The 15,092-nt window shown below is 42.7% G+C and overlaps 1 protein-coding gene across 1 annotated transcript; it reads right to left on the bottom strand.

Annotated features, from left to right (window-relative positions):
- Window positions 1-4,011: 4,011 nt before the first annotated feature.
- edem2 (ER degradation enhancer, mannosidase alpha-like 2) lies at window positions 4,012-12,335 on the bottom strand. The gene is made up of 11 exons (XM_050065391.1): window positions 11,820-12,335; window positions 10,593-10,703; window positions 9,938-9,977; window positions 9,634-9,739; window positions 9,406-9,531; window positions 8,234-8,445; window positions 6,460-6,601; window positions 6,226-6,350; window positions 5,967-6,111; window positions 5,598-5,719; window positions 4,012-5,032 (listed from the first exon to the last, which is right to left on the bottom strand). Exons 1-11 carry the CDS (start codon window positions 11,909-11,911, stop codon window positions 4,550-4,552), a joined length of 1,704 nt encoding a protein of 567 aa, XP_049921348.1. The 5' UTR covers window positions 11,912-12,335; the 3' UTR covers window positions 4,012-4,549.
- Window positions 12,336-15,092: the final 2,757 nt, after the last annotated feature.

Genomic DNA, 15,092 nt, shown 5'->3' with positions numbered 1-15,092 from the left:
CAATTTATCAACGCTCCAGTTTGTGTCAGAGTGCGCTCCCACACTCACAATGAGTGTTTCTGAACGCACCACTCACATCATCTTCCTCCATCGTCTAAAACAAGACAACACAACTTGTTAGCTAGCGCTAGCTAATGTCTGTGAAGAACTGTTTTGCCTCCAGCTAAGCCCCGCCCACCAAAAACATCATACTGTTTACTATCAGTAATAGGCTCTATACTGTTGGGTAGTTTAATCTACGGAGATGCATCATGGTCTATAAGATCATCATATGTTTGTGGTGTGGCTGTCCTGTGAGAACCATGTAAACTTGATTTATCAAATGGATCCATTGGTGATGAAGATGTTCCCCAGTGTTTTGCCAGGGTCTCTGTCCACATAACATTTTCAGTACTGGCATCTTTTTTCAGTTGTTCTCAATGAGGAGCAGCAGCATGCAGCCGGCTGGAGAAAAAGCGCAGCGCCCAGTGTTTTTCAGAGCGCTCCACCTTTTCTGTGCGGCCACTCCGAGAGCTTTACATTGAAAATCTCTGAACTTTTCCAAAGGTGACGTTACTACTGCTTCTTTAGCCAGGCTACTAGCTAACCCAGTGGTTCCCAACTGGTCCCGCCATTGATTCCAGATTTCTCCTCAGTCATTAGTTCAAGGTCCGCAAGTTAAACACATTCAGGGTCATATGTGTTCGGCCATGTTGTTGAGCTGGTTTTCTGTCTCTGTCAAGTAGCTGTCCATCAGTCACTCTCTCTACAGCAGGAAACAGCACTTCAAAATAAAATTCTGTGCCAAAAATATCATTGAACTTCAAAATAAAGTGTTTTTAACAAACTTGAAACGTTCGCGTGTCACTTTCAGTCCAATCAGAAGACCAGTTGGGAACCACTGGTCTGACTGTCACAATAAAAACAGATAAGCTCATCTTTTGGTAGCATCCGGCGCACACTGGATGTTGCTGGTGAGTGTTGTGCTTTTATCACAGTTAGCTCTGTAAGTTTGAAGTTACCTGTATCAGCCCTCTGCGTTATGCTACCCGGCTAATGTTGGAGTCAAGATATCGCCATAGAAACAAAACCAATCATTAAAAAACGCACCGCCAGCAGAGTTTCTGGCTTCCTGGTTTACTTTCATGGTATGCAGCTCACTGAACAAGCGCAGTAGTGTTTCTCCTGTTGGCCCCACCCACCAGTTCCCACTGGGCTTATAGACTTTACATTGTGATGACATCACGGATTTATACATCACTTTTCTCTGCCTGATAATTGACCTTGTTTACAGTTGGAGGTGTCAACAGTTTGACAGACGTCTCTTTTATAATGGTGGTCTATGGGGAAAATGCTTTCTGGACTGCAGGGGATTTTTTCGCTGCAATACCGTGAGTGGCCACTGGGAAAAATTGACTGCAAAGCTGAGCAGCAGAGAGTCCTTCATGGGCCCACTTTTGAAAACCTGCACCTGCCCATACCTGCAAAGCTCAGTACCAGAACCAGCCTGTTACCCTTCATTATGTCTCGGTCAGAGCCGCATTCGTTAATAAGAGTCCTGTGACTGAAAACATCACTGCCCCAAAAGTGGTATTCTGGACAGCCCTAGTTTTGAATAGTTTTGCTGTTGTTAAACGTGGACCCCTGTGATTCCATTTTTCAAGAATTCTCTCTGTTTTTGGATTCTTCGTTCACAGTGGAGGCAAGAAACACATTTTCTTCATGACTTCAAGTTCAACACAGGGTGACTCATTAAAATACAAACAGTCATTTGGAGGATGAAGTATTCCTGCGAGTAGCCCTACAGTACTTTAGTCATTGTACTTAATTAGTCGTAGCGTCTCTGTTGTTGTTGTTTCTGAGGCTCACCCCTGAGTGACCTGACTCACTCGCCTTCACTCTAAACTGTGTGGTTGTAAATGGTCTGTAATTAACACCAGTGGTTCGGAGTCCTTTCAGCTTGTTTGGGAGCACAACAGCTGGAGAGATGGACGCAAGCCAAGAGAAACCAAACACTCTAATTAATTATAACTTTATATTAATACTGCTTTTAAGGCTCTGATCGTTATCTCTCAGACTGCTGCTTGTGTCAAACACAAAGAGCCTTTCATTATTAATGTGTTTGTTTCCTGTCTCCCTGCAGATGCTCTACAGTATTACAGACACAGAGGACACTTTAATCTCACAGGTGAGGAGCTCATTTTTCTTAAACCATTCGTTTCCTTATCATGTAGCTTTTAACTGGCAGTAGTCTCACAACAGCGGCTCCAAACTGGTCCAGATTTCTCCTTCATCATCAGTTCAAGGTCCACACAGTTTATTATATTCAGCGTCAAACTTGTGTTTGGTCGTCACGCAAGTTTGCTGTCTCTGTCACGTAGCTGTCTGTTATTCATTCACGCTACAACAAGAAATAGCACTTCAAAATAAAAGCTCTGCGCTGGAAATTCACTGCACTTCAAAATATTAAGTTTTCACCTTCGTGAGTCACTTGCGGTCGGTGACCCACCAGTTGGGAACCACTGTATTACAAGTCACCTGAACGACATTAATTCTGGCTGCACATGTAGAGTGATTTAAGTGGGAGAATTAGTTTTGTTCTTCAGGTATTGATCTTTCGGTGAGAGGACACAGAAATATTTCGTCCTTCTCATGAAAAGTATGAATTTCAAAATTTTTTGCCATCTAACAAGCCCCCCAAAACTGCCTATGGAGGTCCCTGCAGGATCCTGACCCCAGGTTGAGAACCACAGGGGCAGGGAGGTTAAAAAGAGGAGAAGTCGTGGCGTCATATTGTTGGGGTACGACACATGCACAGGGCTCAACAGCTGCTCAGAATGCATTTTACATGAAGAGTACAGATAAGGGTGAGAATTACACTTTATTTATATATATATATATATGTAATTATTAAAAAGATCTTTGATAAAAGACAATTAACAAATACTTTATATAAGTGTACCCAAAAGTTGTCAGGCCGAGCGCGCCCACAGAGCACCTGAGCGACACCATCCCTTTATCTCTAGCATCATTCACTAAAACCTCCAACATCACTGCTCCAGTTGATGTGCATGTGTCAAACCCGGAGGTCTCTCAGGGTCAGAGACAGTGTCACAGCTTTGCACAGATGTAGCTGATGATGGATAAACACTTTGGTGCTGCTTAGAGTTGATATACTGCCCCCTCCTGGCAGCTCCAAGCAATTACACAACTGCAGCTTCATGTACAGAACACACTGACATCATGATGGTGTTTTATTGTGACACACACAGGTCTGCATCTCAGTGTGTGTGTGTGTGTGTGTGTGTGGGGGGGGGGGGGGTTTAAATTCTGCATTTAAGTGTAGATGTTTATTCTTGACACTGAGCTCAGTTATTCGAGGTCTATTGTAATTCTTCTTTTTAGCTTTCAACTGTTTTTCTAATTCAAATTCATATCTATATATCAACAGCCACACACTGACCATAAACAAATATGACAAATCAAACAAACAACACAACATTTCTAATAAATAAAAATATATTTCACCTTCAGTTTAAATTAAAGCAACAGAGTGAAAATCACAGTTCTGGGTTCACTCATCCTGAGTGCAACAACAAAAAACCAAAAGAACCTGTTATCCCTAAATTGGACTGAAACTGGTTTGGAAACTGAATCTTCAAAACTCCAGCTGACATGTTCAAACGTCCTGGTGGCGGACGATGAAATACGCCTGATTGTTTCAGTTCCTAACGCCCAGAACACACCACCTGCGTGAGCAGCCCGTGATGCGACCTCACCGAAATGCTGCTGCTTGCACAGGAGCGATGTTCACACTGACAGTGTTGCTGCTGCAGAGCTGCCTGCTGCTGTAACGATGATAATTCCACAGTTAAAAGTCGTCACTTCAGTCAGTCATAGAGCCGTGCAGCCAAACTATTGTCAACAACGCGGTCCTGCAAATATTTCACAAAAAAAAGCCTTGTGTCAAGGAATGAAGGGATTCTGTCATAGAAACGCAGTCTTTTATTTTGAAATGGAGACTGNTCGTCACTTCAGTCAGCCATAGAGCCGTGCAGCCAAACTATTGTCAACAACGCGGTCCTGCAAATATTTCACAAAAAAGCCTTGTGTCAAGGAATGAAGGGATTCTGTCATAGAAACGCAGTCTTTTATTTTGAAATGGAGACTGGAAGTGTTGAGTTAAAAGAAGTATTTATGTTTTTGTCTGTGACAGATATAAATACTGAAACTGTAATGAGGTGGTATAATGTCAATATGATCATCAAAAGATCTTTTCACCGTCTATTTTTGCTGAAGCTGTTTGCATCACATGGGAAAATAGGCAAGACTCTTATTCTCTAGATTTGCTGCAGCAGCTGCCACGCCACGCCACGCCACGCCACGCCACGCCACGCGGTGGCAGAAAAAAAAATAAATACTAGGTTCCACCACGCACGCAGGCTGCTCACTCAGGCTGTGTGTTCTGGGCGTTCTGTGTTGTAAAAACATGTTTTCTAAATGACAACAAAAAGTTTCAGTGACTGAATGATGTCATCAAGTATTACAGGTCATGTGACTCGGGCGGGCGTCAGGTGTTGTCAGTGAAAACTTGTCCCAGGATGGAGAGTCGGGCGCTGAACGGCTGGACGGGGCAGGACAGCAGGGGGGGCGTCCTCTTCTCACCTGGTTTTAGAGCGATGCTGTCTGATTGGCTGAGGGGAGGGCCTTCTGTCTGTTTGTCAGGCGGCTTTGATTGGCTGCTGGACTTCTCCGTGGGCTGTGATAGGCTGAGCAGGATGTCCCGGAGCTCCTGGCGGTCCTGGGCATGGCGGCTGCAGCAGTAGAGTGCCGCGGGGTCGAGAGGGTGAGCCTCCGTGTTGAAGATGAACCCCCCCGCCCCTAAAACACACTGCCCCCCCTCGCCTCCTTCCTCCCAGGACCCATCCCCCTCCGCCCCACCGCCGTGCAGGAAGTGGGTGGGGTCAAAGAGCAGGTAGAGGTACTTGATGGTTTCAGCCAGAAAGAAAGACTCCATCCTGTTGTCCAGCTGGTGATCTCGCAGGTCTTTAACCTGCAGGGAGATGATTTAATTTAAATATCTAAATATGATCACTGCTGTTTCCTTTATTTCTTCTTTTATTATAATTTTCATGTTTTTGTTTTGTTTCACACGAGTCGTAATTTGATACTGAAGACTCTGAAAGGATTCTATGACAAACTGTGTATTTAAAAATGTATTTATGGAGCTTAAACAATAAATCAATTGGCTGATTGACAGAAAATTAATGACCAATGATGCACCAAATATCATCATTTTTTGGAGACACCTGGAAGCCGCCCTCCTCAGTTGCACTTCCAAAAATTTCTTTACTTTTGTCTCTGTTGAAGCTCCAGTGTAGGAATTTGGGGAATATATTAACATATAGATCCAGACTGGGGGCCTTCTGACAGACGTCTGCTGTGTTTAATATAATCTATGGATAAAAACACCATACCATCCCACCTCAAAAAATCTATCCCTTTAATACCAGCATGGTGTGTTGTAGATGAGTTCTTATTTAATGACCACAACAGCTTCAGACTAAAGTTTGGTCTCTTTGCCTCTAAACAATGTTTCAGACTCAGACGGATCTTACGCTGGCGTATCCGCAGGGCGTCTTGGTGATCTTCTCTATGGACTCCAGAGCGTCGAGGCCCAGCTGGAGGTAGGTGTGGTCACCTGTCGCCCTGAACAGGTACATGGCGCTCTCTATCAACTCTGGAATACATGAACACACAAAGAAACACTTTGTATTCACAGCCAGGGAGCGAGTTACTCAACGGTCAGCTGCTACAAACAGCACAGTCTTCCTGTCCTCCAAAATAAAAGCCCCAAGAGTTTGAAATGATTTATGTGATGCCTTTTAATGACTCAACCAGCAGCACTTTGTTCAGCCTGTAACATTCTGTCTTTGTGTGCTGATCTGTTTCTGTGTGGTTGCTGGGTGAGAGGTCGGTGGACTGACCTGGTCTCAGTGGGTATCCCTCTCTCTTGTCCACAGTGTAACCCTGAGGGATGCTGTAAAACTCCGGCAGACCTCCAAACTGTCTCCACACTGAGTAATAGTTCTGGAAAGTTCTCACTGCGCTGTCCAGGTTCCCCAGGAGAGACTGAAACACACACACACACACACACACACACACACACACACACGGATGATGTTAGTGTGTATTTGGGATTGTTGGCAGCGTTCAGTGAGGTTTTGTCTGTTTCAGTGTCCGTACCTGCAGGCCGGGCCAGAACGCCTCCAGAGACTGGAAAACAGGCATGGAGACGGTTCCTTTATGCATCTGGACCCACAGGTACCAGTCGTCGAATCGGGTGTAGTTCTGAATGGCTCGATCGTACTCTGAGGATTCAGATTGATGTAAATCAACATTCATTTTATGCACTCATCATCGCAGCTGGACAGGGTTTGATATTTGCTCTCTGTTAACAGCGTGCAGGCAGAGCGTTACCACGGAACATGTTGAGCAGCTCCTCGTCCTGCAGCATGATGGCTCCTTTCACCAGATACTCAAAGTAGGAGTCGACCCCAGCTCCGATGCCAGCGTCCTGAGCCACCCACTTCTTAGACAAGATGTCAATGTGGTTACCCACCTGGACAGACAGACAGAGGAGGACAGACATTAGAGAGATGCAGGTCACTGAATGTTTTTTGGACCATTTCTGCATTTTCTCTTGTTTTAGAGCCACTTCCTCATTCCAGAAAACTCAGATCTATATTCCTTATTATGTCTTAACATCCTTTTACTTTATACTCTATTGATCCTTGTAGGACACTTTAATGTTACAGCAGCTCAGAGTTTAAAAGACAGTATGTATACATATATATATATATATACAATATTATATACAATATCTTAGATGTTCAGTGTGTAAGATTTCAGGGGATTTAGTGGCATCTCGCAGTGAAGATTACAGATTGTAACCAGCTGAAACTTCTCCTGGTAAGAATTCCGTCAGCGTTCATCGTTCAGGACGTTTTAACCGGGAGCTGAATAATCCTCAGAGGCATTTTCTTCTCTAAAACAAACAGAGCAGCTGATTTAAACCAGGAGAAACACTGAATAAATCAGTTTCATTTTACAAATCATTGTTTCTTTTATGCTGTTTGGCACGCTGCAGAATTATCCTCAGAGCTCTCCTCTTCTCGGACCAGCTGATTTTAAAACACTAAGTAAAATAGTTTTTCTGACACTGCTCGTTGTGGAGGGGCTTCTAACCACAATGGCTGACATGAAAGCGCTAATGTCCCTATCTAGAGTCAGTGTTTGGTTTGTCCGTTCTGGGTTACTGTACAAACATGGCGGTGTAACGTGGCGATCTCTGTAGACGAGGACCTGCTCCCTGTGGAGATATAAACAGCTAATAATGAAAACACAACAGTTCTTTGGCTGCAAAGCGCGACAATTTTCTAGGGCACGCTGCCCGCTTGCTTTCGGCGTCTGTTCACACTGGACACGGCGCAGCGGCGAGTGCTCTGGCCAGCTGGCAATCTGCAGTAAAAGTTTTAGGGTCTGGCCTTGTTTCTCTGTGAGCCACGAGTGAATCTGACAAGAAAACACACTGATAATCTACTTTAAACAGTATGAAGGATATATTAAATATGATATCAATGATCTGACCTTGATAAATGATATGCATCCCATAATTCCACATATTTGTCAGTTGTGTCTAAACACAGAGACGAGCAGAGTGGGAGCTCTACATGTGACTGAAACAGAGCAGAGAGCAGAACCTCTCGCTGACCAGCAGCTGCGCCACAATTAACAAATCACAGCACTGCCACGTTTTAGAAATGCCTGTTTTACTACCCAAATACAAATTCTACTCCCATGAATTACACAGCTGCTTACTAGTGAAATTTGAGACATAATTTTGGTTACAATGCAATGTTATTTCATCTATAAACTGTCACTAGTGCAAACACTTCATTCCTCTATAGACGTAATGCGCTGTAGGAGCGAGTGGCACTGAACCAAGATGGCCGCCGTGTAGGCGCGTCGCTCCAATCGGCAGCAGCGGTCAACGCGGCGTCTATGTATATATGTCTATGGGCCTTACGACCTGTAAACCAGACGTTTTGTTTATCAGTGGCATTTATCTGCTTCCTGTACTGCTGAAATGTGAACACTGTAAACTAAAAGGCTGTGGGTGTGTGAAGAAGAGGAAAAACAGGTGTTTCCATGGTTACTGAGATACAAGCAGACAGACAGGTGGACTAGTTACCAGTCCGATGTCAGATCTGGTCTTCCACAGGGCTCTCAGGGCCTGGCGAGCTACGTTCTCAAACGTTGCGTCTCCTGTTAGTCTACTCAGCGTGGCAAACTCCAGGATGAAGGTTCCCACGCCAGCGGTGCACGTGACGGGTGTTTCGGTGGGACTGACGCCGTTCAGCAGGTTCACAGTACCGTACGGCATGCCGGTGGGAGTCTGGAATGCTGAAATCATATTTACAACAGAGATTTAAGGTGTAATCCTGACTGGTGCCCATTGTTCTGACTTTGTTAATAGTGTTACACCCGCCCCAACAGTCCTACATTGTAAACACAGCCAGCATGGTGAGGTCACGTGTGTCTGTGTAGCAGCCTGAATGAATACTCCATGAAGTATCTGATGACATGGTTTCATCAATGTTATCATAGCTTTTTGGTACACAGCAGCTACCGTAGTTGCAATACATGTTTGAAACAGTGAGGCGCTAGAGTGCGCTATGTGTTTGAATGCAATATATGATCTCAACGTTAGACGGGAGAAATTCCTACACACTGAGGCTTTAAGGTCATAATGGCGTCTTCAAATTGTATTTCCTGTCCGACTAACAGTTCAAAAGCCAAACATATTTAGTTTACTGAGATGAGAAAAAAACATGGAATTCTCACTTTAGGAAATCAAATGTTTGGCATTTGCACATGATAAATAATACAAATAAATAATAATTATTCTTTTAGAATAGTTGCTGATTAATTTTATAACCAAGTGATTAATCAGCCCGTCTTGGTTGTTCATGATTATTAGCTGAATAAATGTAAACACGACTTGAGTTTTTAGATGTTAACCTGACTGTTGTTGCTGAATCAGTGAAATGAGGATTTTCTTCACACCCACTTTGTACAGTATTTATTTACACTTGTGCACACTGAAGGAATCGAGACTTCTGCTTCCTGCTGTCAAACTGGGACTGCAACAGATGTCGTGTCTCAGTGAGCAGACACACACACACACACACACACACACAGCCCCCTGTCTGACTGCAAAGTAGTTTGCATTTAGTTTGGTTTGGTAGCACATAGGCAGATTAAACTGTACGTCTGGACTGATACAGTATTAATTGTGTATTCTGTGAGTGAGTGTGTGTGTGTGTGTGTGTGTGTGTGTGTGTGTGCGCGTGCATGTGTTACCAGGCAGCAGTTTCCTGGCAGCGTCCTCAGCCATCCTCAGCAGCGGCCCTGAACAGGGCCAACCAGGCTCCAGCTCCATCCCTGCTCTACCAGCCAACAGGTGAGCTGACAGCAGACCACCCACCACTACACACACACACACACACACACACACACACACACACAGTTAGATAATTGAACACAATCAGGAGAGCTCTCTGAGACACCTCCTCAGCTCCTCCTCCGTACCTCTGATGTTGGTTTCAAACACCGAGGCGTTGACGTCGATGTCAAAGTCCACTGTGTCCTGGAGGAGCGACGCCACGCGCTGAAACTCTGTATGATTTCCCAAAACCTTCAGAGATACACATTCAAATTACACCTGAACGCAGCACAACTCGTCAACATCCACAGGACAGGAACTTAACCTTCTTCTCTGCCAATAATCACGTGATCAGAGATGTTTACAGTATCATAGCTCCGCTGGAATAATTCCTAAATTGCAAATTTTATTCGTGTTTTGACATTTTCTAAAATTATTCTCAGGTCTTACCAGCAGAGTGTCGAGAGCGTCAATCAGAGTGAGCGAGAAACTGTTGAGAAAGACGGAGATGGTTTATTATCGGCCGAGGTACAGAAACTGCACAACAGATGAAAAGATGCCAACGTTACAAAAAAATCGGAAGTTACAGCAAAGGAACGAACAGTCGAAAAAAAAACATGAATTGTTTCTTTAAAAAACTTTCACAAAAAATCTTTCTTATAAAATTTTGCCAAATTTTCAAGCTGTAAAAACAGAAATGATCATTGGATTTTCAAATTGGGCACACAGTGTGCCACGAAATGCTTCCATCAGAAATTAAATAAAAAAACAAAACAAAACAAATCAGCTCAAAATAGTGATATTTCATTAAAATCACTTTATTTTCCATTTCATTTCAAATTTGGCAAAAAAATTAAACTGTTTGCACGACAAGAATGCAAAACTGAGGCTTTTTTCAGCTCCAGGATTTCACCTTCATCTTTTAACTTTAACAAAGGGTCAGTTTTAAATATCTAATGACTCATTGATGGAGGAGGAGGGTCATGAGTTTTCCTCCAGTCACTCAGAGAGGCTCAAACACCAGCGACCCTCCTCCTCTGATAAGTAAGGAACAGTCCTTTCATTTTTCAGTGTGCTGTACCAAAACATGATGATGTCACCTTACCTGCCCCAGGTGTCCTGTCCGTCACAGGTGAGTGGGCGGAGCTCATCGTAGGGGAATGCGTTGTCAAGGTAACTGTTGTAGGCATGGTAGAACATAGATTTGATGCGCTGTCTGAAAGATGAAGCAGATTACAGAGAGGACAGAGGTTACTGAAATAAACCTACGATCATGTTTATTCCAACTCATTTACATTTGTCCAGATTGATTTTCCCTGTTGCCTGTGTTCTGGTATCAGTGTGTTGTCCTGTTGTGCTGTTTCTAACGGTGGAAAAGTCGCTTTAGAGAAAGATGTCCCTTTATTGTAGCCTATTTTATTTTAATAAATAAAAAAGTAAAAGGACTTCTCACATCTGCCAAGAGACAATTTACACTCAAAACTTAACATGAGGTAAAACTTAGCTTGACTGAACGGTTCAGTGAGTGTGTGAGATTTAAGGAGATTTAGTGGCGTCAAGTGGAGCGGACTGCAGATCACAACCAGCTCAAACTTCTCCCGGTTATAATTCCTTCAGTGTTCATTGCTCAGCAGCTGAATCGTCCACAGAGGTCTCTTCCTCTCTCAAACAAACCAGGAGACTTCTGATTCTGATTTTCAGGTGATTATACACTTATTATATTATATTCCATTTCAGCTGATGTATCTGCCTGAATCCGACACTGGAGCTTTTAATGACCAGTTTTCAGGTAAAAGTCTTGAATGAAACACGTCATCTTTTCAGTAACTGTGCGAAACAGCCTCATTGAGCTAACCCTAGCTAATGTCTGTAGACACCTGTTTTACCTCCAGCTAAGCCCCGCCCACCAAAAAACCTCATAGGGTCTACGAGCAGTAACAGGGTCTGTACAGGTAGAGAGGCGGAGCGGTGATGACAGGTGTGTTCAGACAGACAGTGTGTGAGAAAGAATGTGTTTCTGGACCAGTGCAGCGTGTTGACATGTTCTGATGGAAACCCAAAACACAGGTATGAACCTGGATGTGAGCAGAATATGGGACCTTTAAAAACTCCCCGGGATCAGTTGCATCGTCACAAAGCTGAGAACAGGCTGACAGTCTGACACCATGAGAGGCTAACGTCACATCCTGCACGTGACGCCTTCATACTTTAAATCCAGCCTGAGTGCAGCACCTGCAGCTCAGAGTCATCACTGTGTGCTGTTTGTACATTTACTGCAGTGAAGTATCTGATTACTTATTCTCTCAGGTGTGTGTCAGTGTCTCTCTGTTACCTGACAGCAGCCATCTCCTCCTCAGTGAACTGACGCGCCGTCACATCGCTCAGCAGCCACACAAACAGCGTCACGCACACGGGAGCGCGCATGGAGGGGCACGAGGAGACCCGGGAGCGAGCCACAGGTGAACACAGATACAGAAAGTCCGATGAAACACTGAACGGTTCAGAAAACACACGAGCACAGTTAAGGTTTTGGTTGTGTTGTGTCAACTGTCAGGAAATGAACAATGTGCGCATGCGCCGTCCGGCGAGCTGACGAGCAGACGAACCTGGGCTGCGTTCAAGAACAATACGGTATTTTTAAGCAACGTTATCAGTGTATACTAAACCTGTAAAACTCCACCGAACAAACAGAGGGTAACGTTACCGTACGAGAATAAACAAACATTATGTGACAGCGGTTCGCTGCTGTCCTGGCGGTAAACAACTCTTACCGACATATTCTTTTTGCTTGTTTGACGGTTTGACAGAAATTAAAGAAGCTGCGTTCAACAACAAACCGTTCATAAACGTTTCGTTAGGCTCGTTAGAGACGAAGCTCCCCCTGCCTGGAAAGTGGACGAGATGATTATTATTAATATCATTATTTATTTATTTTAACTTGTATTTAGAATGTACATAACAAAACAGGGACAGTTTCACAAAACTTTTTTTTTGTGATCAAATTTTTATTTTATATTAACCCTTTAAGGTCCTCACCAAGAAAAAAGCTATGGAAAAATTATTTCTTTGCATTTTTTATGTTATTGGGGCACTAATAACAAGAATCAATTATTATTATTATTTTTACAGACCCCACAGTTTTTTAATTACAGACCTCTACCAAATGGTTAAGAGGTCGCTTAATGGTAAAAGTACCTAATACATTATTATAAATGTATAATAACAATAATGATAATTTAATACCTACAAATACAAAAAGAAAGTAGAAAAAGTCAAATAACTATAAAACAAGTCAATATTATTAACAATATAGCGCAGTACATACACTTCTCAACTGTGCTGTGTAAAATAACAAAACAATTCTAGTACTTTCAATAAACAGTACTTTATTTATTTCCCCCTCTCAAATTAACAAACAAAGAATGACCCATGGGACCATGTTCAACTTCTCAGCTGTGCTGTGTAAAATATCAACTTATTTTATTGCATAGAACAAAGTCGAAACATTTCAGGGCCTTGATTTCTTTTTTCCTCTCAAATGGGAAACTTGTCCAATTTATTTTTGATGGTATGTTATGAAGCATTCCTGCTTTGCCATCAAGCACAGGAAAATGTTGCACTTCACACATTTCCATCTTGACACACCCTTTGAAAAGAGGCTGCACTGCCCCCGGTTGTCAGTGTGACATGGCCAGTGTCTGTAGTTGTCATAGCGCACATCTGGTTGTGGTCGTGGGGGTCTTGGGGGGAGGCGCTTCTTCTGAATGGACATCTGTGGTGGTGGAGAGGTGGAGGATGGTCGGCCTGGTGGTGGAGAGGCGGAGGATGGTCGGCCTGGTGGTGGTGGAGAGGCAGAGGATGGTTGGCCTGGTGGTTTAGAGGCAGAGGAGGGTCGGCCAACTCTGGATGCTGGCTTTTTGGCATGCTTCAAACAGTGGGCCACTGCCAGGCAGAACCTTTTCAGAGGCATTGGTTTCTCATTCAGTAGTCCACAGTCTCTCTTGCAGACTAGCCAGGAATTGGCGATGGACAGGTCAAGGGCGTAGCCGAACAGGGGGAAGTACCATCGGCGGGACTTGGCAGGGGTCTTGTAAAGGTGGACCAGCATGTCAGAAAGATCAATAGCTCCCATATGCTCATTGTAGGCAGGAATGAGTGATGTGCTTGTTGAGGGCATCTCCTCCTCATCCAAGGATTCAAAGGAATGATCCCCGACCACTTCTGAATCTGATTGTGGGGGCAGATAGTCTGGATCCTCTACTTTGTCATCTTCGTCGCTCAGATCAGCATCAGTCATGAGGATTTTCTGGCACAAGGGCCAGGAAAGTGCGTGGCCTTGAACCGTAACATTTTTTAGGGTCCATCTGTTATTGTAAAACACAGAAACAGAAAGAAATAAAAATTAGGAATCATGCACATAATATGTTGGTATACCAACAAGTCAATTGTTTTTAATTTTCTATATAGCCTATTTATCATATTTACAATGAAAACACCTCAGAAGTGGTAAAAAAAATCATACTGATATACTTTTTCTTCAAATATATAATGCAATAACATCAAACAAATGAGGAGTAAATATTCCTACATTGTTTTACTTAATACAAATTGTAAATGAACTTCATCATGACATCACATTATGGCTTTTATCATAAAATGACAAATCTACTGTTTGGCTGAGCATGTTTGTTAAACAGTAAAGAAAATAATTCTATATAATCACATTAGTAACATTAAATGTGTGATATTAACAACAATTTATGATCAGAAGTGAGTTTTTGTCACAGCAAATAGCACATTTTAATTAGATTAACTAACTTCGCTACCTTTACCATAAAGTGACAACTCAACCGTTTGGTAAAGCATGTTTTTAAAAAATTATTTGACCCTTATAAAACTTATTTTTGTGGTATCAAGTTACATAAATCTGTTTAGTAACATCTTTGATGCTAAACTATGTCAAATAAACAAACTTACCTTTGGAAATTTCAGAGGAAATTGTCTTCATGTCAGGAGGGAATTTTTCGTTTTTCACTTCCTGTTTGAAAGCTGACTCAGAAGGCATGCTGCTTAAAGGTACAGTGACATCTAGTGGATTTTTTAGCTTAACATACCTAAACCGAGTGGTAGAGATGGCTCAATCAGGTTGAGTTAAGTTCAACACATTTATCAATAAGAAATGGTGACTGAAAATGTGCTCTACCAAATGGTGGAGCAGGCCCTTAAAGGGTTAAAGAAAGATCTAGATAGGTATATGGACGTTACAAAAATAGAGCATAAAATATATATTCACATACATAGCTATACATATGCATATATGCAGATACATATGAGTAAACCATTAAAATAAAATAATATTAATAAACACGTAAATAAATAAATAAGTAAAAAAAAACCACATCTATCTATCAATCAATCAATCAATCAATTTTATTTATAAAGCCCAATATCACAAATCACAATTTGCCTCACAGGGCTTTACAGCATACGACATCCCTCTGTCCTTATGACCCTCGCAGCGGATAAGGAAAAACTCCCCAAAAAACCCCTTTAACGGGGAAAAAAAAACGGTAGAAACCTCAGGAAGAGCAACTGAGGAGGGATC

Source organism: Epinephelus moara, chromosome 16 (genome assembly GCF_006386435.1).
Source record: "Epinephelus moara isolate mb chromosome 16, YSFRI_EMoa_1.0, whole genome shotgun sequence".
NCBI classification, from domain to species: domain Eukaryota; kingdom Metazoa; phylum Chordata; class Actinopteri; order Perciformes; family Serranidae; genus Epinephelus; species Epinephelus moara.
The sequence above is the reverse complement of the archived record's forward strand: the minus strand, read 5'-3'. Positions and strand labels throughout refer to the sequence as shown.

Excerpts from the sequence above, each read along its gene's own strand:
- edem2 (XM_050065391.1), bottom strand. The coding sequence starts at position 11,911 with ATGCGCGCTCCCGTGTGCGTGACGCTGTTTGTGTGGCTGCTGAGCGAT. Across the intron at positions 6,602-8,233 it reads CCAGATCTGACATCGGACTG|GTGGGTAACCACATTGACAT; the intron begins GTAACTAGTCCA and ends CTGTCTGTCCAG. Across the intron at positions 5,033-5,597 it reads CGCCCTGCGGATACGCCAGC|GTTAAAGACCTGCGAGATCA; the intron begins GTAAGATCCGTC and ends ATCTCCCTGCAG.